We start from the raw sequence: 22761 nt of genomic DNA, 5'->3' as shown, positions 1-22761 counted from the left end.
TGGTCTGGACTGATGGACTCGGGGTGAACCCCCCCAGGGTGAGAAAGGTTGAAAGCTCCCGGGTTGCTCGGTGGCGTTGCTCTCCCTCCCTGCACTGTGGAGAGCCCGGGGTTTCACTCAATGGGGCGGGATCTCCGGGTCTGATTCGGGGTGGGGGTGAGATCTCCTCCAGGGGGAGGTGGCCTTATCCCAGGACACGGTGAGGGATCCGGGCAGCCGGCGTCACGGAAAGTCGCGGTTAATTCTGAGTGTTGGCAGTCGGCTGTGCTGACACGGCGGGCAGGAGGGAGGAGGGGTGAGGGGGGGAGGGAGGAGGGGTGAGGGGGGGAGGTGGGGGGCGGTGGTGAATGAACCTCTGATAATATTTCCGCTTTTATCTTTCGGGCAGATCTAGCAGTTTCTCAGCGCACTCTTTTGTGTGGCCGATGCTCCATCTGCAGCCCTGGCAACCAACGAACGAAAGCCAGGCGCTTTCTGCAAACCGCAGCTTCAGGCGGGGAGCTCCGGCTTATCTGCTCCCCACCGCCAGCTGCGCTCAGTGACCCGTCTAACTGCCGCCGCTCGACATGTTAACCAGAAGCGCACAGCAGTTGGTGCTGAGCCTGGGAATCCTCTCCACAGGTGGGTCAACCCGTCTCCCCAGAATGGAAAACGTATTCTTTAAATAAATATCTATTATTAAGAACAAATGAGCAGAAACTGTATCCAGTGGCAGAAGGGTGGGTAACCAGAGGACACGGATTTAAGGTGATTGGCAAAAAGAGCCAGAGGCGACATGAGGAAACATTTTTTTTCACAGCGAGTTGTGATGATCTGGAATGCACTGCCCGAAAGGGCGGTAGAGGCAGATTCAATAGTAATTTTCAAAAGAGAATTGGATAAATACTTGAAGGGAAAAATTTACAGGGCTATAGGGACAGTGCGGGGGGGAATGGGACTAATTGGGTAGCTCTTTCCAAAAAGAGCCGGCACAGGCACAATGGGCCGAATGGCCGTCTCCTGTGCTATACCTATGATACTATGATTAACCAATCCTGATTTTTTGTTTGTTTGTTTGACTTTTACTTTGTTTCTTCCCCCCTCCCCTTAAAGCTTTCTCCTTTTTACTTGTTTATCTAATTATCTCTCCATGGTGCCCTGCTCACATTTGGGTCTGAAGTGCTTTGGGGCATCCTGAGGCTGTGAAAGGCGCTATATAAATGCAAGTTCTTTCTTTCCCTACAGTTACCGGGAATCCCAAGCTCCATGTCGGTCAGTTCCCCGAAATCCTAAACGTCACTAGCGGAGCCAATGCGACCTTCTATTGCACCTTCTCACTTGCCCAAGCTAGAGAAAAAGTCCAAGTGTGCTGGTGGAGAGATGGTGAGCAGAGATTCCTAGAGACAAAAAGTGACAGCAGGTATCAGTTTGAAATTCGGAATAAAGTCAGCGCCGCCTTTCACCTCCTGAATGTGGGTGTCCAGGACGCCGGGCTCTATTACTGCAGAGTAAACAACGACGGCAAAGCGGGGAATGGGACCAGCACAAGGCTTCTGGTATCTGGTGAGTGTCACATTTAAATCCCCAAATGAAAATATCCCGTGTAGCGGGAGCAATCCTGGAAATATAGCTGCAGCTCTTGCCATCACTGAAGGGACATCCTGTTCAGTTCTTCAGACATTCACAGATATCACCGACATTACAAGTTAAGTCAGAGGGAGATGAATTACAGCAGCGGCAATGTTCCAAGCTTACACTGAAATCAGTGCCCAGTGCTGACACTGGCTTGCTCAGGATGTACCGAACTGACCAGGTGTGGTTTGTGCCACGGCAGCGAGCCCAGACTGACAAACCCGGGATTCAGTGAGCCCAGACTGACAGACCCGCGATCCAGTGAGCCCAGACTGACAGACCCGCGATCCAGTGAGCCCAGACTGACAGACCCGCGATCCAGTGAGCCCAGACTGACAGACCCGCGATCCAGTGAGCCCAGACTGACAGACCCGCGATCCAGTGAGCCCAGACTGACAGACCCGCGATCCAGTGAGCCCAGACTGACAGACCCGCGATCCAGTGAGCCCAGGCTGACAGACCCGCGATCCAGTGAGCCCAGGCTGACAGACCCGCGATCCAGTGAGCCCAGGCTGACAGACCCGCGATCCAGTGAGCCCAGGCTGACAGACCCGCGATCCAGTGAGCCCAGGCTGACAGACCCGCGATCCAGTGAGCCCAGGCTGACAGACCCGCGATCCAGTGAGCCCAGGCTGACTGACCCGGGATCCAGTGAGCCCAGGCTGACTGACCCGGGATCCAGTGAGCCCAGACTGACAGACCCGGGATCCAGTGAGCCCAGACATTGCAGACCCGGGATCCAGTGAGCCCAGACTGACAGACCCGCGATCCAGTGAGCCCAGACTGGCAGACCCGCGATCCAGTGAGCCCAGACTGGCAGACCCGGGATCCAGTGAGCCCAGACTGGCAGACCCAGGATCCAGTGAGCCCAGACTGACAGACCTGCGATCCAGTGAGCCCAGACTGACAGACCTGCGATCCAGTGAGCCCAGACTGACAGACCCGTGATCCAGTAAATCCAGACACAGATCTGGGATTCGGTCATTTCTGTTATTGAGACTGGGATCATTATACTCAATAAGTATTGGTGAGAGTTTAAAGAGGGAAAAGTTACAGACAGTAACTGGGTTCTTCCACAATCCATTGCACCATAAATTTCAGGCTTCTCCTACAAACAGGGCTACAAAAAAGTCTCTGCAAAAGGAGATTTTAAGCCACTTGCAGAGTCAGGCCAGTGCCCCTCTGTAGTAAAACAAGAAACCCTGAATTGTATCGAACTGAGCTCTCGGTGCAGCACCAGCGCCGCAGAGAGCTGAAGGATTTCCCTGTGGGCAATGACCCGATGGCGGGTCGCATGCCTATAAAATCCCTGGCCCCACATGGCAGTGTAGTTCCCAGTAAAAAAAAAATTCAAAATATACTTTATTTTATCGAATTTAAAGATACACACAGTTCAATGTAAATATCACAAGTCCATACCAGTACAATTCAAACCAAAAACACTACAGATCATACACAAAGCCATCTCATTATTATAATTCAAACACGATATTTCTCAAAACTCATGGTGTACAATACAAGATGGGGGGGCCTTACACGGTGGCCTTTCCCCATAGAGTCTTTGCGGTAGGTCGCAGCTCGCCTCACTGCGTCCCGCAGCACGTACTCCTGGACCTTGGAGCCTGCCAGTCGGCAACACTCGGTCATGGACAGTTCCTTCAGCTGGAAGACCAGCAGGTTTCGGGCGGACCAAAGGGCCTCCAGTAAAACCCCACTGACTGCTTTACCCACAGCGGAGACTGGACTTTTCTAGTTTGCTAGTTTTCTAGTCTAGGTAGAATCTGGTCCCTTTTAACCCAGGTGAACTATCCCGTGTAATGGGAGCGACCCACAGTCCTTCCCTTCAAGTTGAATTCTTACCCACTTTCTTCGATAAATTCACCGATTTTAAAATATTGCCAGTCAATTTTTAATTATTTTTATCTGAGCAATAACTGATTTCCCAGCCCCCCCCCCTCAATTCCCTGATTTTTTATTCAATATTAGGTCGCCTCACCCGGAGACACGCGGTGTGTCTGATGTGATCGGCAAGGTTTATCCCCTCTCCGCTCCAGCTCCCCACCAAAAATACAAGGAAGATGTTTAACTGAACAAAACGAATAAAAGCCCCAAATCAAAGTATTTCCAAAATTCATACAATCAGCAAATGAAAAGTGAATAAATCTGCAAAGGTGTGTGTTGAGAGGTTTTTAAAAAAAACTTTAGCCTGGAAATTACATAGTGGAATATTATGGTATGTATCAAAATTGCTCTATCGGTTATTTAACGGGTGGATTAACCCGTTGTTTTATACTCAATGTCCCAACATTTGACATTTTGTATTAAATTCCTGTTTGTTTTACAGAGGTATTAACCCGTTTATTTTATGCTATAATATCCCAACAGTTGGCGGATTTATCAAGTTAACCCGTTTATTTTAATTTGTAATATTGTAATATATCAAATTCCTCTATTGGTTATTTTAACGGAGGTATTAACTTGTTCATTTTATACAAGTGAGGTTTACCTCCGCTTTTCGCTCCCATAATCTGACAAGCGTTGCTCCTAATTTTGAACTGGATTTAATGTCAAAATAATCGGAAACATTCCCAGAATATTAGATACAAGAAGAAATAATTCCGATCTCATTGAAAGGAGCGATGCAACCCTTATCTACAGGAGAGGTTCCAACAATTACAGTCTCAATCCGAAGTTCCACGTGGTGAAATCTAATGTTCAGAATAACCTATATTGCGCGCCACCTCCCAGAGGGAAATGATTTATTCTTCAGATATTTTAAACATGATCACTGGTATAAGGGGGTGAGACTGTGAATCGATCTTTCACGTGGCTTCGTGTGTCTGTTTATTTGGACATTTGAGCTGCATTCTTCATTTCTTCGACTGCTCCCTATGCACAACTCACTGCCTCCACTTCTCTCGGGATTTCTTGCCTCTCCTTGTGTAAGTACAACTTCTCAACCGAGCCGTGCAGGAGAGGCCTGTACAGTGTCAGGACATTAAACCGTGAAACAGAGCAGGGTCTATTACTCGCTGGGTTGTGTTTTACATTTCGCAGGAAGACCAGAAACTCGTCAGTTTCACGCTACATTGAAGTTATTCATGACATTTTCGATTTTGAAAAACACATTGTTGATGTAAAATTTCTTCAACAACTAAATTACTTCAAGTGGCGATCGGCGGCCCACGCTCCTGAGATCTGAGACTTGCGCCCTTTAGAAAGAAGGGTCGCTGAGGGTTTCAAATCGAACAGCATCAGTCAGCAAGGGCTTTGCTGCTAAAATAGCGGACAGATTGGTGAATAATACTGGAATGTACGGTTTCAACTGTTGGGTTACTGGTACGAACCCATTTGTAAATCGTATTTTAACCTACTAACATTATCCCATATAACAGGCGCATTCGGGCTGTTGAAATTATTATGGGATACCAGTGTACTCAGAATTTCTCAGATTCTCGCATTCCTTGTGCTATTTTAGCAATAATAACTTGCATTTATGTACCGCTCCCCACATGCAGAGAATCGTCTCAGAGCGCTTTACGGGACACTGGACTGGGAGTAGATTGTGAGCAGGAGGGGGGAAGCAGGAAAAAAAGAATTGAAAAAATGGTGTGTGTCGGAGAGGGTGTTCCAGGGGGCTGAAAGGGTGACCACCGACGGGGCATCGAACAACAGGGACGGTGCTGGACGAGTGGGGGGCTGGGGTGTATGTAGGAACGTACGGCCGGCTGGACATCACCGAAATGGGGAGGCAACTAAGGGATTTGAAGGCAAGGATGAAGATATTAAAGTCAATTGGCTGGAGTATGGAGAGCCAATAGACCTTGACATAGACTGGGTGATGGGTGTAAAGATGAGGACTGTTTTGGACGAGTTTTAGTTGATTGGAGAGGTGGTGATGTTAACGATGCTTTGGCAGCAGAGGGGGAGAGGCGAAGACAGAGGCTTGCGGTGTTAGAGCTATAATGGTCTTGATCGGATGTTGGGTAGAAAATTGAGCTTGGAATCGAGCAGTACACGAAGGCTCCACATTTCTAGGCTTGACCCGAGGAGGCCGCTGGACAGGTTGGTGGTGTGTAGGGGTTTGTAAGAACTGAAGATAGCTTCAATTCTACTGACCAGAGGCAGTTTTGGCAGATCCATATCTTAATATGAAAAGCAGATGGAGAGGTGGTGACGGCCTTGGGGGTCAAGGGAGGAGGTCGAGAGTCAGAACGGAGTATCATCAGTGCACATGCCCCCACGCCTCCAGATGATTTTGCAAAGGAATAGCATATAAATGAATGGAAAGAAGCCACGCATCGAGTACAGGGATAGAGCAGACATGTGAAAAGAAGCAGCTGGTGACAGTATAATTTCTATGAAATGATAAGTAGGATTGGGACCCTGAGAGAGCAATACCATGGATATACACAGTGTGAGGGAGCTGTTAGAGGGGGATGGCAGTGGAGAGGTTACGGGACAGCCAACCGTGGTCTCCGTTACGTACAACGTTATTCGTTACTTCGACCAGCGTGATTTTATGCTGCAGGAGCTCATTGAGGGGTCACGGGCGGGGAATGATAGGACAGATGGGAATGTAATTGTTTGGCAACGATGCGTCTCAGAGAAAAGGAAGGTTAGAGATGGATGGTAGTTGGAGAGGATGGAGGGGGTCAAGAAAGAGCTTAGAATATCAGAGAACTTGACTAAATAGTGGGAAACCTGCTAAAATAATAGAGGAAGGAATTTCAGATGAACACGTTAAGAATTTATTGACTGGCACCCCACGGTGTTATTTCAAGATTCATTCACTGCTGTAGGCGCTGTGTCTATTGCTCTGACAGTAGACGTGGAATGCCTGTTACTGGTGCCACATCCGACCCAATCAACATGTTCTACCTCAACAACCGATAGTGAATGAGTAAAACAGGAAACCAGTTACAACAATTGAGTTATTAACCATTTATTAGACCCCCTACATTGGAGCACTTACAAAGTGTACCCACAAACAGAAAGGACCTAGTGCCAGTGTTTAGCGACACCTGACAGGGACTTGTATATGAAATAATACATAGCCTGAAAAGGGCAATATAAAAAGATAACTAAACATAGAAACAAAGAGTCTATTCGGCCTAACAAACCCACTCTATAAAAATAGCTTAGTACCTCAGAGGTGAGATTATGTACGAAACCCTGTTGCTGTTTCTATATAAATTCCCCTCTACCCCCTCCTGGGTACTGAACCATGTCACTGTTTCTATATAAATTCCCCTCTAACCCCTCCTGGGTACTGAACCCTGTCACTGTTTCTATATAAACTCCCTTCTAACCCCTCCTGGGTACTGAACCCTGTCACTGTTTCGACCCAAGAGGGGTAAGTGTAGCTACTCAGACTGGCAAATGGTGGGAAGTGGTGTTCCACAGGGATCGGTGCTGGGAGCACTGTTGTTCACAATTTACATTAATGATTTGGACTCTGGAATCATAAGTACAATTTCAAAATTTGTGGATGATCCCAAATTGGGGTGGGGGTGTAGTTAATACAAAGGAAGATTGTGTCAAAATGCAAGAAGACATTAATAAACTTGCAGAATGGGCATGTAATTAGCAAATTAATTTCAATATAAATAAGTGTGACGTGGTGCATTTTGGTAGGAAGAATAAGGCGGCCACATACTGCTTGGATAATAAGAGTCTAAACGGGATAGAGGAGCAAAGGGATCTCAGGGTACAGATACACAAATCACTAAAAGTAGCGACGCAGATTAATAAGGCCATAAAAAACGCAAATCAAGCACCGAGGTTCATTTCTAGAGGGATAGAATTGAAAAGCAGAGAAGTTATGTTAAACTTGAATAGACCACACTTAGAGTGCTGTGAACAGTTCTAGTCTCTATATAATAAAAAAGGATATAGAGGCACTGGAGTAGGTGCAAAAAAAGATTCACAGGCATGATATTAGAACTGAGAGGATATACTTATCAGGAAAGGCTGAACAGGCTGGGACTCTTTTCTCTAGAAAAGAGAAGGCTGAGGGGTGAGCTGATAGAGGTTTTTAAGATAATGAAAAGGTTTGATAGGGTAGACTTAGAGAAAATGTTTCCACTTGTGGGGGAATCCAAAACTAGAGGCCATAAATATAAAATAATCACTAATAAATCCAACAAGGAATTCAGGAGAAACTTCTTTACGCAAAGAATGTGGAATGCACTACCACAAGGAGGCAAATAACATAGATGCATTAAGAGGAAGCTAGATAAGCACAGGAGGGAGGAAGGAATAGAAGGGTATCCTGATAGGGGCAGATGAGGTGAGGAGGGAGTAGGTTCCTGTGGAGCATAAACGCACGCACAGACTAGTTGGGCCGAATGGCCTGTTTCTGTGCTGTAGATTCGATGAGAGTGGAGTTTATATAAAAACAGCGACATTAATATACCGGATATGCGCTCCCGTGTTATTCAGAGTTAAATATCTTTCCCGGCGGGAGGTTAAGTTCACTCAGTCCGACTGCCCTTCAATATCAGAATGGGTGCGCCCAGAAAAGGGAAGGGTAGCGGCTGAAGAGGGGTGAGGTGCTGCTCCCTATCTCTGCTGGAACCGGGCGTCCGGGAAACCTCCCCGGTCCAAGAGCACGGCAACCAGCAATATATTAATCAATATTATTGAATTGACTTATAACCAAGTCTGGGGACTCGGTGTGATTGAGAGACTCGAATTAGTGAATTAATCCAAATAATTCTCAATGGATCTGCATTTATTCATTATATGTGTGTGTGTGTGTGTATGAAACCGACCTTTCACTTCATTTGGAACCGGAGTGTAACCGGTGTTCATGCTTACACTGTGAACCGAAGTTCTGCTTTCAGCGGGCTAGTTCATACAGTGTCTGAGTAGATAAATTAAATATCTTCTCGGGCTGTTTATCTCAATCAAAAACAGAAGGCGCACAACAAGCGGCCTTTTGTACATTTCATCGGTCGGAGATATAACGATTTCGGTAAAACTAACGCACAGAAAAAAATAGCGACAACTACACGCGAGAATGAACGCTGCACGAATAAGAGTCGCATATTGATTCTGGACCGGTCAGTGTTGGGATTCTCGGGGTTGTGAAGCAGTGACTGACCCCAGCAGTGCCGGGATCTTCCTCTGTCCGAGTTTCTAAAGGGGGTAGAATGTCAGAGATCGCCGATCCCCCCCTTCACAAGTAATTAACAATATTACAATGTAAACTAGGGTCGGGCGAAAATGGCCAAACATTTCAATGTAAAATGGGATCGAGAAAATTATTAAAACTGGAAAAGAATAACATCAGATTAATTTTCATTCAAAGCCGATTATCAGAATAACATGATCTTTCTGTTATGTCCTAAAGCTCCCCCTGATCCTCCTCAGATTGTCCCCACCCTGTTTTGGAAAGAGTCATCCCTTTTCCTCAGACTTGCCTGTAAAGCCGGCGGCTTTCACTCCAAGGAGCTGAGCATCGACTGGCTTGTGAACGGTGCAGAAATTGTAACTGGGATCCGCAAAGATATACAGCCACGGCCAGGGGGGCTCTTCCAAGTGTCCGGCTATCTGGAGGAATCGCAGCCTGCTCAGAATGGGACAGTTTATACCTGTCGGGTCTCCCATCCCAACAGCCGAGTTCAAGCCTTTTACACCTACACCTCCAGTGCTGAAGGTAATTTTAACAGATTATTCGCAAACTCTAGACGTGTACATTTAGTCTGATGTGCACAAGATGTTTGACAGTGAATTTATATCACATTGGATTTTCCTAGAAGACACGGCGGGCGGAAATTTCTCCCGATATGCCGCTGTTTTGCCGGTGATGTCTGAGCGGAAATATTCCGATCCGTTCTGGGTTTTCCGGCATCAGTTCTGCCGCCCGCCAGGAGCGCCCACCCAAGGAGGTGCGGGGATATTTAACTGAGGAGTGGAATCAAAAGGTGATATTTTGGGTCATTCCCGCCTCAGTAACACTAGACAGGACTCAGACCAGCGTTCAACTGGCGCCCAGCCTTACTCGGTAACGAGGAACAAGGAGGGCAGGTTCAATGGTCATCGCAGGGACTTGAATGAAGAGGTACCTCCCATCTGAATGCACTGCCTGAAAGGGGGTAAAACAGAAACGTTCAAAAGGGAATTGGAGATATACTTGAAAAGGGGGGGAAAAAATCAGGGCTATGGGGAATGAGCGAGGGAGTGCGACTAATGGAATAGTTCCTTCACAGAGCCTCGATGGGCCGAATGGCCTCCTCCTGTGCCGTATGATTCTATAATGTCCCTCAGAGGGGCATTTCCCTCTCTGAGTCGCACCAGCTAGGGGGAAACTTCTGCGATTGTGCCTTTAAGCATTAGAATCCTGCAGCAACAACCACTTCCCACCCACCCCACCCCGGGGAGAGCTCCCCGGCCAGGAGTCCGCTGGAGGTATTTAAATGAGACGGACTTTTGAAAATTCACCAGGGTCAGTTCAAGCGGACAGTTTCACCCGCTCACACTTTCAGCATGAACGGCGGTGGAGAGGGGCATTTAAGATACAACCTGTGCGTTGTTTCTTAACAAAAAGTACCACAGCTCTAACAGTAACCTTAAATCAAAGCCACGTAGGTTACATTAGCCTTCGCTTTAAAGGTCTTCATGAGATAGTATTTAGCAAACCTATTTTTATTGGGGAGAGAAGACCCAAAAGAGCAAAGCATAATTTCTGCTGCGACGATATGATCAGACATGTACTTTAATGTGATTCGTGACGCTGCTTCGTATTTGCAAACAAAGACATATCTTACCAAATGTCTTCTCATGAAATTAGGACCTCTTTAAGGAAGCAATAGTTTTACATTTTTGGGGGGGGGGGCGGAAACCTGCTGTCGGTGTGTTTTAGAAATTGAAGAAGAAATTGTTTAATTTTCAATGACCGACAAATTTTTACCAGGAGCTGACAGGAGCAGTGGGAGGGAGTGCAGGTCTCTCACAGAGAAGGGCAAGTTTGTGTAGTGAAGAGGGCATGGCTATAATAGGAGAGGATGGAGAAGGTAATTTAAAACCTTTTTCTTCTAGCCATTGCCCCAATATCTTCCTAACTCTTCGACAGCACCTCCCAAACCCGGGACCTCTACCACCTAGAAGGACAAGTGTAAACAATCTTACAACACCAAGTTATAGTCCAACAATTTTATTTGAAAATCACAAGCTTTCGGAGGCTTCCTCCTTCGTCAGGTGAATGTCAGGAAATCCTTGAACGTTTCGCATTTATATTCAGAGAACAATACCTGGTGATTACAGATAATCATTCCAACTGCCCATTGTCAAGGCAATCAAAGTGTTCAGACAGAGAGGTGTTACCTACAGGACCACCGAATATACAAACGGCCAGAACACAAAACAGAGAGAAGGAGAAACATCCGAAAGGAAGAGAAAGACAGAAAATGACCCGTTGAATTAAAAACAGATAACTTTTATTCACTGGTGGGGTTACGTGTAGCGTGACATGAACCCAAGGTCCCGGTTGAGGCCGTCCTCATGGATGCGGAACTTGGCTATCAATTTCTGCTCGACGATTTTGCGTTGTCGTGTGTCTCGAAGGCCGCCTTGGAGTACGCTTACCCGAAGATCGGTGGCTGAATGTCCTGGACTGCTGAAGTGTTCCCCGACTGGGAGGGAACCCTCCTGTCTGGCGATTGTTCCGCGGTGTCCGTTCATCCGTTGTCGCAGTGTCTGCATGGTCTCGCCAATGTACCATGCTCCATGACGAAGAACACTTCGCTAAGGCCATCCCCACACCTCCACTACTTGTCTTTAAACAGCCACCCAACCTCAAACAGACCATCGTTCGCAGCAAATTACCTAGCTTCCAGGAGAACAGCGTCCATGACACCACACAACCCTGCCACAGCAACCTCTGCAAGACATGCCAGATCATCGACACAGATACCACCATCACACGAGAGGACACCACCCACCAGGTACATGGTTCATACTCCTGTGACTTGGCCAACGTTGTCTACCTCATACGTTGCAGGAAAGGATGCCCCGGAGCATGGTACATTGGCGAGACCATGCAGACACTGCGACAACGGATGAACGGACACCGCGGAACAATCGCCAGACAGGAGGGTTCCCTCCCAGTCGGGGAACACTTCAGCAGTCCAGGACATTCAGCCACCGATCTTCGGGTAAGCGTACTCCAAGGCGGCCTTCGAGACACACGACAACGCAAAATCGTCGAGCAGAAATTGATAGCCAAGTTCCGCACCCATGAGGACGGTCTCAACCAGGGATCTTGGGTTCATGTCACGCTACACGTAACCCCACCAGCGAATAAAAGTTATCTGTTTTTAATTCAACGGGTCATTTTCTGTCTTTCTCTTCCTTTTGGATGTGTCTCCCTCTCTCTCTCTGTTTTGTGTTCTGGCCGTTTGTATATTCAGTGGTCCTGTCGGTAACACCTCTCTGTCTGAACACTTTGATTGCCTTGACAACGGGCAGTTGGAAAGATTATCTGTAATCACCAGGTATTGTTCTCTGAATATAAATGCGAAACATTCAAGGATTTCCTGACATTCACCTGATGAAGGAGGAAGCCTCTGAAAGCTTGTGATTTTCAAATAAAATTGTTGGACTATAACTTGGTGTTGTAAGATTGTTTACATTTGTCAACCCCAGTCCATCACCGGCATCTCCACATCATAGAAGGACAAGGGCAGCAGGCACATGAGAACAATACCACCTGCACGTTCCCCTCCAAGTCACACAACATCCCGACTTGGAAATATATCGCCGTTCCTTCATCGTCGCTGGGTCAAAATCCTGGAACTCCCTTCCTAACAGCACTGTGGGAGAACCTTCACCACACAGAGTGCAGCGGTTCAAGAAGGCGGCTCACCACCACCTTCTCAAGGGCAATTAGGGATGGGCAATAAATGCCGGCCTCACCAGCGACACCCACATCCCATGAACAAATAAAAAAAAACTTAATTTTACAAACATACGTTTTGTTTAAAACAAGTATTATTTGTAACCACCATGTTTACTAACCAGGATGTGGTATTGACAGATTAAATCACATTTGTTACTTTGTATATCAGTGTTTGAATTAAGTACTGAAACATGCATGTATTGTATTGTTCCCACATTTCCTGTGGTTGATATAACTATTACATTGAGTGATGTATTTGCATTTTGCAGAGAGAGAATCAGATGTTTTGCCCTGGTGGATCTATGTCTGTATGGGGAGTGGAGTACTCCTCCTGCTGCTCCTGATTATTACACCAATACTTTGTAAATTCTGTGTAAGCAGAGGTAAGCGTACCATATTTTGCTAAACTGATAAATTTAGAATTTTCAATATATTTTAAATTATAAAAATACAAGTTATAATGAACTGAAGTGATATTGTAAATGAATTATGTTTGTCTGAAGTCTGGATTTAAAAATGGAATAAATTCAGTGAAGACTGAGGAGAGTTTCGTAACAGTGGGGACGTTGATACTCTTCTGTGGTCTGCCCCTGCCTCAGCTCATCTGCTGCTGAAACCCTCAGCCATGCCTTTGTTACCTCTAAACTTGACTAGACTTTCCTACATTACAACAGTGACTACACCTCAAAAATACTTCATTGGCTGCAAAGCGATTTGGGATGACCTGAGGTCATGAAAAGCACTATATAAATGCATGTCTTTCTTATTCCAATGTTCTCCTAGCTGTCCTCCCATCTTCCACTCTCCATAAACTTGAACTCATCCAAAACTCTGCTATCTGTATCCTAACTCACACCAAGTCCCGTTCACCCATTACCCCTGTGTTCGCTGACCTACATTGGTTCCCGGTCCGGCAATACCTCAATTTAAAAATTCTCATCTTTGTTTTCAAATTTGTCCATGGCCTCTCCCCTCCCTACCTCTGTACCCTCCTCCAGCCCCACAACCCTGAGATCTCAGCACTCCTCCAATTCTGGCCTCTTTTGCATCCCCGATTTTAATCGCTCCACCATTGGCGGCCGTGCCTTCAGCTGCCTATGCCTTAAGCTCTGGAACTCCCTCCCTAAACCTCTTCCCTCTCTCTCCTCCTTTAAGACGCTCCTTAAAACCTACCTCTTTGACCAAGCTTTTGGTCACCTGTCCCAATGTCTCTATGTGGCTCGGTGTCAAATTTTGTTTGAAAGCGCTTCTTTGAAGCACCTTGGGATGTTTAACTATGTTAAAAGCGCTTTATAAATCCAAGTAGTAGTTGTTGTTGGTGAATAATACAGCATTTTCTATACATCACTAGACAACCTCTTCAATTGCTAGTTTGACATGTGAATGGAGTAAATATTATAATATCTCAGTTATTTCAAGAGAGGCAAAAGACTGGAACACTGCCAGAGCCATTTACATCATGTATTGCATTGTCTATCATAATATTACAGCTTCCTCACTACAGTACTGCAGCCTAGCTCTGTCCTGTTACTGGGGGATGTGATGGAGAAGAGTGGTATATATAAATAATGCAAGGAGGGATACGCTGTGCTGCCTTGGCATCCTGATGTTTCCTTGCAGGCCTACAGACAAGATTGTGACAACTCTCCATTATCTCAGCAGTGTTTCCATCATGTTGGATTTTCTAAAGAGCAGTTTAAAACACTATATGCTGCACTTTATCAATAGCACCAAAGGACTAGCAGTTACATTATTATCCATCCAAGTTACGTAGGCTGCACCAGGCTAAAGGTCTACCAGCCCCACTATATCTAAAGGCCATGGACTATATCAGCTCACAACCTAGTTTAGGGATTACTATCCTCCTAGATATTAGGGACCACTCTCTCCTCCCCTCACCATCTAGATATTAGGGACCACTCTCGCCTCCCCTCACCATCTAGATATTAGGGACCACTCTCGCCTCCCCTCACCATCTAGATATTAGGGACCACTCTCTCCTCCCCTCACCATCTAGATATTAGGGACCACTCTCTCCTCCCCTCACCATCTAGATATTAGGGACCACTCTCTCCTCCCCTCACCATCTAGATATTAGGGACCACTCTCTCCTCCCCTCACCATCTAGATATTAGGGACCACTCTCTCCTCCCCTCACCATCTAGATATTAGGGACCACTCTCGCCTCCCCTCACAATTCTAGATATTAGGGATCACTCTTGCCTTCTTTCATGATCTAGATATGGGATCGGTTAGTTATGTTGAAGCTAATTTGATAGGTAAACAAACAAGGCAGGTTAGTTAATAACTAAACCTAGTTAGATTAATTCATAACTGAGACTAGATGCATTGACCACTAGCTGGGACTAACTGTAGTAATTAATGAGACTAATTTAATTTCCAACTGATATTAGTCAGATTGTTCTGAACTGATCTATAGATTTGGTTTCTGATTGAGCATGTGATGAGAAATGATTGAGAGTGAAAATTTCTGGTTATATTTATGCCTCTGGTACGCATTGGGTTTGCAAATTAAAATATTTTATTTGCTCAGGCAAATCATCAGGATTTCTTAAACGTTATATGGCCGTGTCATTCACATTTCTAATAGTGTTCTACTAGATTGCAAAATTGAGATAGTTCCATTAATTGCTGTAGGTCAAACTCAATGGTACTTTGAAAGGCAATTTGCTGCTCTACCTGTTCCTATCTGCCACAGAATTTGTTTAAGGTCATATTATTTACTATTAACTTATTCTCAACCAGGCAAAGGGAGAAAAGCAGAGGAAAGACGTGTTCAGGAAAATCAGGTAAGTTGACAAAAATCCTTTTTATCAACTGCTCTGAATTTTGTTTAAAATGAGTTTTGTTTTGTTTCGAATAAAATGTCCTAAGTGTGGAGAACGAAAAAGAAAATTGAGATCACGCAGCAAAGCTTTTTCATTGTATCTGACTGTGTACATTCTGGATCATAGACATGGCTTGAATTTTTTATATATAAAAAAATATTTTTCCTCATTTTGCTGAAAGTACTAACTTGTGCTGGGATACAGTTCGATAGGCTCTGGGTTCCCTCTGGTACCTTTTCAAGTGACTCTGCATGCATGAGCCTCAGCAGTATGACCCCAATTTTAACGGGGGTGGAAATGCGTGCAAGCCCCGAAGCAGACAGGGCACCTGGAAACAATGAAGACGTTGAGGCCCGGCCGATTTTAACAGCCGGGCCTCATTTCCATAAAACCTGCCCAAACCCGGCCAGATCCGTTACCTGGCTGGCGGACGGGAGCGGGAATTCGGGGAGCAGGAGGTCGCTGGTGGGACCCGAGGGAAAGGTTACCGGCAGTCAGATAAGTGGTGGTGGTGGTGGTGAAGAGTGTGAGGCAGGGGGAAGCCCAGGGAAAGCAAAGCCCAAGGTTTCCTTGTGGGGACTGGAGGAGCTCTCCTATTCCTCCTGACCCACAAGGAAACCTAAAAAGTATTTTAAAGCTTACCTGCCTGTGCTTCTTCTGGCCCACGATCCACCTCCCGGCAGATTTGGGCTGATGGTGAAGCAGTCACTGCTTCCCCGCTCAGGCCTCCCACTAAAATTGTCATCCTGATCCTGTTGTCGTCGGAACTCGATCTGTACATTTAAAGCAGGACCCCCGCTGCCTTCTTGCAGGTTAATATCAGGACACAATGGGTAAGTCGCTGCCCTTCTTTTAACTGCCCCCCCCCCTCCCCTCGCCCAGTTTCTGCCAGGTGGGAGGGGAGATGGGGGTTGGGGGAGAGGGGTTTTAAAATCGGGGCCTGTGTGTCAGCAGGCTGTTCAATTATGGAAAGCACCACACTCGATCCCTTCCTCATCTTTTCCAACAGAGGTCTGACTCTCAATAATGAGTAGCAGCAGTCCTGATTGAATTTGCTCCACACCAATGTCTGGGACACTGGAGCAAAACTGCTGCTCTTCAGAGATCAGCTAACTTTGCACAGGCCAGGGGTCGAACCTGTGGCCTTTCTAATTCAAACCACTCATTACTACAGCTTTACCCATGGCCCATCCACTATCATGCAACTTTTAATTTATCTTCTTGCTTATGCAACAGGAATGAAGGGGAAACCAAATCAATGATGAAGAAAATTTAGTGTCATAACAATCTTTTTTTATTCATTCATTGGATGTGGGCTTCGCTGGCAAGGCCAGCATTTATTGCCCATCCCTAATTGCCCTCGAGAAGGTGGTGGTAAGCCGTCTTCTTGAATCGCTGCAGTCCATGTGGTGAAGATTCTCCACAGTGCTGTTAGGAAGGGAGTTCCAGGATTTTGACCCAGTGACAATGAAGGAACGGCGATATATTTCCAAGTCGGGATGGTGTGTGACGTGGAGGGGAACGTGCAGGTGGTGTTGTTCCCATGTGTCTGCTGCTTGTCCTTCTAGGTGGTAGAGGTCGCGGGTTTAGGAGATGCTGTCGAAGAAGCCTTGGCAAGTTCCTGCAGTGCATCCTACGGATGGTACACACTGCAGCCGCTGTGCGCCAGTGGTGAAGGGAGTGAATGTTTAGGGTGGTGGGTGGGGGTGCCAATCAAGCGGGCTGCTTTATCCTGGATGGTGTCGAGCTTCTTTAGTGTTGTTGGAGCTGCACTCATCCAGGCAAGCGGAGAGTATTCCATCACACTCCTGACTTGTGGCTTGTAGATGGTGAAAAGGCTTTGGAGAGTCAGGAGGTGAGTCACTCGCTGCAGAATACCCAGCCTCTGACCTGCTCTTGCAGCCACAGTATTTACATGGCCGGTCCAGTTAAGTTTCTGGTCAAAGGTGACCCCCAGGATGTTGATGGTGGGGGATTTGGCGATGGTAATGCCGTTGAATGTCAAGGGGAGGTGGTTAGATTCTCTCTTGTTGGAGATGATCATTGCCTGGCACTTGTCTGGCACGAATGTTACTTGCCACTTATCAGCCCAAGCCTGGATGTTGTCCAGGTCTTGCTGCATGCGGGCACGGACTGCTTCATTTTCTGGGGGGTTGCGAATGGAACTGAACACTGTGCAATCATCAGCGAACATCCCCATTTCTGACCTTATGATGGAGGGAAGGTCATTGATGAAGCAGCTGAAGATGCTTGGGCCTAGGACACTGCCCTGAGGAACTCCTGCAGCAATGTCCTAGGGCTGAGATGATTGGCCTTCAACAACCACTACCATCTTCCTTTGTGCTAGGTATGACTGCAGCCACTGGAGAGTTTTCCCCCTGATTCCCATTGACTTCAATTTTACTAGGGCTCCTTGGTGCCACACTCGGTCAAATGCTGCCTTGATGTCAAGGGCAGTCACTCTCACCTCACCTCTGGAATTCAGCTCTTTTGTCCATGTTTGGACCAAGGCTGTAATGAGGTCTGGAGCCGAGTGGTCCTGGCGGAACCCAAACTGAGCATCGGTGAGCAGGTTATTGGTGAGTAAGTGCCACTTGATAGCACTGTCGACGACGCCTTCCATCACTTTGCTGATGATTGAGAGTAGACTGATGGGGCGGTAATTGGCCGGATTGGATTTGTCCTGCTTTTTGTGGACAGGACATACCTGGGCAATTTTCCACATTGTCGGGTAGATGCCAGTGTTGTAGCTGTACTGGAACAGCTTGGCTAGAGGCGCAGCTAGTTCTGGAGCACAAGTCTTCAGCACTACAGCTGGGATGTTGTCGGGGCCCATAGCCTTTGCTGTATCCAGTGCACTCAGCCGTTTCTTGATATCAGGTGGAGTGAATCGAATTGGCTGAAGACTGGCTTCTGTGATGGTGGGGATATCGGGAGGAGGCAGAGATGGATCATCCACTCGGCAGTTCTGGCTGAAGATAGTTCAGCCTTGTCTTTTGCACTCACGTGCTGGACTCCGCCATCATTAAGGAGGTGGATATTTACAGAGCATCCTCCTCCCATTAGTTGTTTAATTGTCCACCATCATTCACGACTGGATGTGGCAGGACTGCAGAGCTTTGTTCTGATCCATTGGTTGTGGAATCACTTAGCTCTGTCTATTGCATGTTGCTTCCGCTGTTTAGCATGGATGTAGTCCTGTGTTGTAGCTTCACCAGGTTGGCACCTCATTTTTAGGTACACCTGGTGCTGCTCCTGGTATGCTTTTCTACACTCCTCATTGAACCAGGGTTGATCCCCTGGCTTGTTGGTACTGGTAGTGTGAAGAATATGCCGGGCCATGAGGTTACAGATTGTGCTGGAATACAATTTTGCTGCTGCTGCTGATGGCTCACAGCGCCTCATGGACGCCCAGTTTTGAGCTGCTAGATCTGTTGCTGAATTAATGCTCTTCCTTCTTTATTTGTAATCTTTGCTGATGATACAAAGGTGGTGGAAAAGCAAGTTGTGATGAGGACACAAAGTGTCTGCAAAGGGATAGTGACAGGTTAAGCAAATGGGCAAAAATTTGGCAGATGGAATAGAATGTGGGAAAATGTGAAGTCATCTACTTTGGGAGGAAAAATAAAAAAGCAAAATATTATTTGAATGGAGAAATACTACAAAGTACTGCAGTACAGAGGGATCTGGGTGTCCTCATACATGTAACACAAAAAATCAACATACAGGTACAACAGGTAATCTGGAAGGCAAACAGAATATTGGCCTTTATTTCTAGGGGGATGGAGTACAAAAGCAGGGAAGTTATGCTACAATTGTACAGGATGCTGGTGAGACCACACCTGGAGTACTGTGTACAGTTCTGGTCCCTTATTTAAGGAAGGACATAGTTGCATTGGAGGCAGTTCAGAGAGGGTTCACTAGGTTGATTGCGGGTATGGAAGGGTTTTCTTATGAAGAAAGATTGAACAGTTTGGGTCTATACTCATTGGAGTTCAGAAGAATGAGAGTAGATTTTATTGAAACATATAAAATTCTGAGGGGACTTGATAGGGTAGATGCTGAGAGGATGTTACCCCTTATGGGGGAAATCTAAAACTAGGGGGCATAGTCTCAGAATAAGGGGTCGCCTGTTTAAAACAGAAATGAGGAGGAATTTCTTCTCCCAGAGACTTGTGAATCTTTGGAATTCTTTACCCCAAAAAGCTGTGGAGGATGAGTCATTGAACACATTCAAGGCTGAGTTCGACAAATTTTTGATCAGCAAGGGAGTCAAAGGATATGGGGAAAAGGTGGGAAAGTGGAGTTGAGGTAAAAATCAGATCAACCATGATCTCATTGAATGGCGGAGCAGGCTCGAGGGGCCGAATGGTCTACTCCTGCTCCTATCTCTTATGGTCTTATGGTCATATGGTCAGTTAACACTCTAGATGTGTAACTCCTTCCCCCAATATGATGATCAGCCTCCTGGCAGCTGCAACATAGGGCCCTGGGAAAATGCACCAGTCAGCCAGGCAGGATACTGGCCATTCATAAATTACGATAAAGATTAGATCTTAATCACCATTTTTAAAATGAATTCTATCAGCGAATCAGAGAAAAGAGCCATTGGGATCTATTTTGTCCTTTGGGCGGCCGACCAGCGCGCTCCATTCTGGTGGCGAAGCGGCCCCGAGATTTTGAGGCTCCGGCCTCATCTGCATTCACCAGGTGGGCTGTGGGGAGACAGACAGGCTTCCGACACAGCTCGCCAGGTTCGGTAAAGGAAAACGGACCGGAGTTAGCGCCAGGAAGGTAAGTCGGGGAGGGGGGGGGGCGGGAAACAGGGGTCACGATTGAAGAGGGTGGGGGTCCCGGGAGGGCAGCAGCCCAGATTAATTTTGTGTGCACTCCTGCTTGCCACAAAAATAATTCAAGACCTATTTTTGCTGGGCCTCTTCTCTTCCATTGCCTGTGGAACTGGTCGAACCCTGCACTGCGCAGGCTTGGACAATGTTACTACCTAAAATGGCAATCAGGGTCCTATTTAAGTCACAGGACCCCGATTTCCATATTAAAAGGGGCCTATCTACTGAAACAGGTGGGCGCAATGGACACCTGGCCGTTGACCCCTTTTAAAATGGTGCCGGCCACATCGCTGGTGTTAAGGGGTTAAGGTGAGGCTACCGGCCCCATGAGGGAGTGAAAATTGACCCCATTGTCTCTGGGGATTTTAATGTTGTCTACAAGTCAAAATCTTATCACTCTCTTTTATACTATTATCTCGCAGAGTATGCAGAGACCAGCTAACAGGATGGTGTATACTGCTATAGATTTCACCAGCACTGCGAAAGTCAAAAAGCCCCAACATGTGGACAAGAGATCAGCATGCCCCCACGTGCCACCGAGAAAGCAGCAGAGAGATGGAAAGGCTGTTTATGCAACACCGCAATTCAAACAGCACCAGGGCAGAGAGAGGGGCCCTCCGCGCACCTGAACCCAACAACAACAAATCAGTTACTAGCAAGAAGTTTGTTTTCCAAACTTAGTTGGTCCCGAATTAACAGTTAAAAGTATATACTTTTAGCACTTTTTAAATGGTTCATTCAAAACATAATCTCTTCAGTATATATTTTCTTACTCAGCACATTCATGACGGGACAGAGTAACAACCTTTGTGTTATAAATATGACAAATAGTATATGTTGCCAACTGATGTTAATGACGATAGCTTCATTAGTGTTATGATGTGGAGATGCCGGTGATGGACTGGGGTTGACAATTGTAAACAATTTTACAACACCAAGTTATAGTCCAGCAATTTTATTTTAAATTCACAAGCTTTCGGAGACTTCCTCCTTCCTCAGGTAAATGTTCAGGAGCTCCTCGAAGCCTACGCATTTATAAATGCGTAGGCTTTATAAATGCGTAGGCTTCGAGGAGCTCCTGAACATTTACCTGAGGAAGGAGGAAGTCTCCGAAAGCTCATTAGTGTTAGGCAGCAATAGTCTGCTTACAGCACTCTGCAAATCCCTTTTAATACTGTAAAAGAATACCGGCAAAGTGTGAGGCCCCGTGTGAATCAAAATGCCTAGAGACTGAAATTGGACTGGTATTAAATTACAAGAAAAATGTCCACCCCCCCCCAGCATGAACATCCTTATCTTGAAGAGCACAAAGTACACCAGCAAACAAAACTTGCACTGCTCACTCACAGGGTCATTTTACTATATCGCTCTAGTTGTGGCCCTGTGCGCAGGACTGGTAGCAAATGTCACTGATGGATTGGAATCCTGTGTCTGAAAAATAAGGTGAGAGGACAAGGATGAGAGTTTTCAAATAATAAAAAGAAACAACTATTGCGGATTTAGGGAGGTATTCTGTGCCGAGCCAGCGGACATAATGATAAAGTCATCAACTAAATTTAACGAGTAACTTCTTCACACAGAGAGCTTAGATCAGAGAGCATGGACTGAGAAAGTGCCATTTGGATCAATCCTTCCACAGACCATGTACAGCTTGCACTATGATTTATTTAAGCTCCCGGTAAAAGTGAACAGCCACAGCTACAGCTGAGCCCAGAATGTAACCTAGCAAAACATTTGGTCAAAGTAGCATTTTAATTTACACTATTACACTCTGGCTGCATTCGACTGAAAGCCCTATTACCATCATCTCAGAAAATATGAATCTGTGTTCCATGTAGTGTTTAATATCTGTCCATAAATAACCAGATATTCATTTGGCTCTACATAGAATTATACAGCATAGAAGGAGTCCGTTCGGCTCATCATGCCTGTGCTGGCTCTATGAAAGAGCTATCCAATTAGTCCCACTCCTTTTAGTATTTCTTTTAAATAAAGCAACCAATTGTAGTATTAATTGCTTCTGATGGGAATCCATACCGTGGATCAACTCCTTTGTATGCATAAAATGAGAATATTTTAACCTCAGTCAAGCTGAGTCAATTTTGGACTCAACCTCTAATTCTGCAAAATTTAAATTAAATAATCTGCTTACATCTCTAAGTTTTAAAGACATTGATCACATCCTCTCCATAACTAGAGTTTTAAGGCCCCAAATCACACTCATTCTTCTTGGAACAATCCCCAATGCACCAAAGTCTTTTTGAGGCCAGAGTGTCTCAAAATGTACACATTAACCCAACATCTTTCCTTACCAATAACCCTTTTCAACGAACAATGATTTTATTCTGCAGAACTGAATTACTCTCTGCCCCCAGTCAGAGTTTTCTCTGTTGATTACCCTCTCCTGCTTTCTGCTGCCAAGCCACTCTCAAATACAGCTGACGCATTTTCCACTAATTTCAAGAGCGTTAGTCTTGCTTAAAAGCCTCATAAATGGAACGGGATAAAATTACTAGCTTATGAATTGGTGCACGCCTCAAATTGTTAGACA

At 46.0% G+C, this 22761-nt stretch overlaps 1 protein-coding gene across 1 annotated transcript; it reads left to right on the top strand.

Moving 5' to 3' along the window:
* Positions 1-440: 440 nt before the first annotated feature.
* LOC137333274 (tyrosine-protein phosphatase non-receptor type substrate 1-like) lies at positions 441-21153 on the top strand. The gene is made up of 6 exons (XM_067997438.1): positions 441-621; positions 1225-1542; positions 8969-9274; positions 12784-12897; positions 15281-15324; positions 20633-21153. Exons 1-6 carry the CDS (start codon positions 567-569, stop codon positions 20837-20839), a joined length of 1044 nt encoding a protein of 347 aa, XP_067853539.1. The 5' UTR covers positions 441-566; the 3' UTR covers positions 20840-21153.
* Positions 21154-22761: the final 1608 nt, after the last annotated feature.

The sequence above is a fragment of the Heptranchias perlo genome, chromosome 16, assembly GCF_035084215.1.
Source record: "Heptranchias perlo isolate sHepPer1 chromosome 16, sHepPer1.hap1, whole genome shotgun sequence".
NCBI lineage: Eukaryota > Metazoa > Chordata > Chondrichthyes > Hexanchiformes > Hexanchidae > Heptranchias > Heptranchias perlo.
Note: the sequence above shows the minus strand (reverse complement) of the source record. Positions and strands in the feature narration are given on the sequence as shown.

What these genes read in the sequence shown, in the direction of transcription:
- LOC137333274 (XM_067997438.1), top strand. Translation starts at nt 567, where the DNA reads ATGTTAACCAGAAGCGCACAGCAGTTGGTGCTGAGCCTGGGAATCCTC. An exon ending in TAAATTCTGTGTAAGCAGAG is followed by an intron (nt 12,898 to 15,280) that starts GTAAGCGTACCA and finishes ATTCTCAACCAG; the next exon opens with GCAAAGGGAGAAAAGCAGAG. An exon ending in GACGTGTTCAGGAAAATCAG is followed by an intron (nt 15,325 to 20,632) that starts GTAAGTTGACAA and finishes ATTATCTCGCAG; the next exon opens with AGTATGCAGAGACCAGCTAA.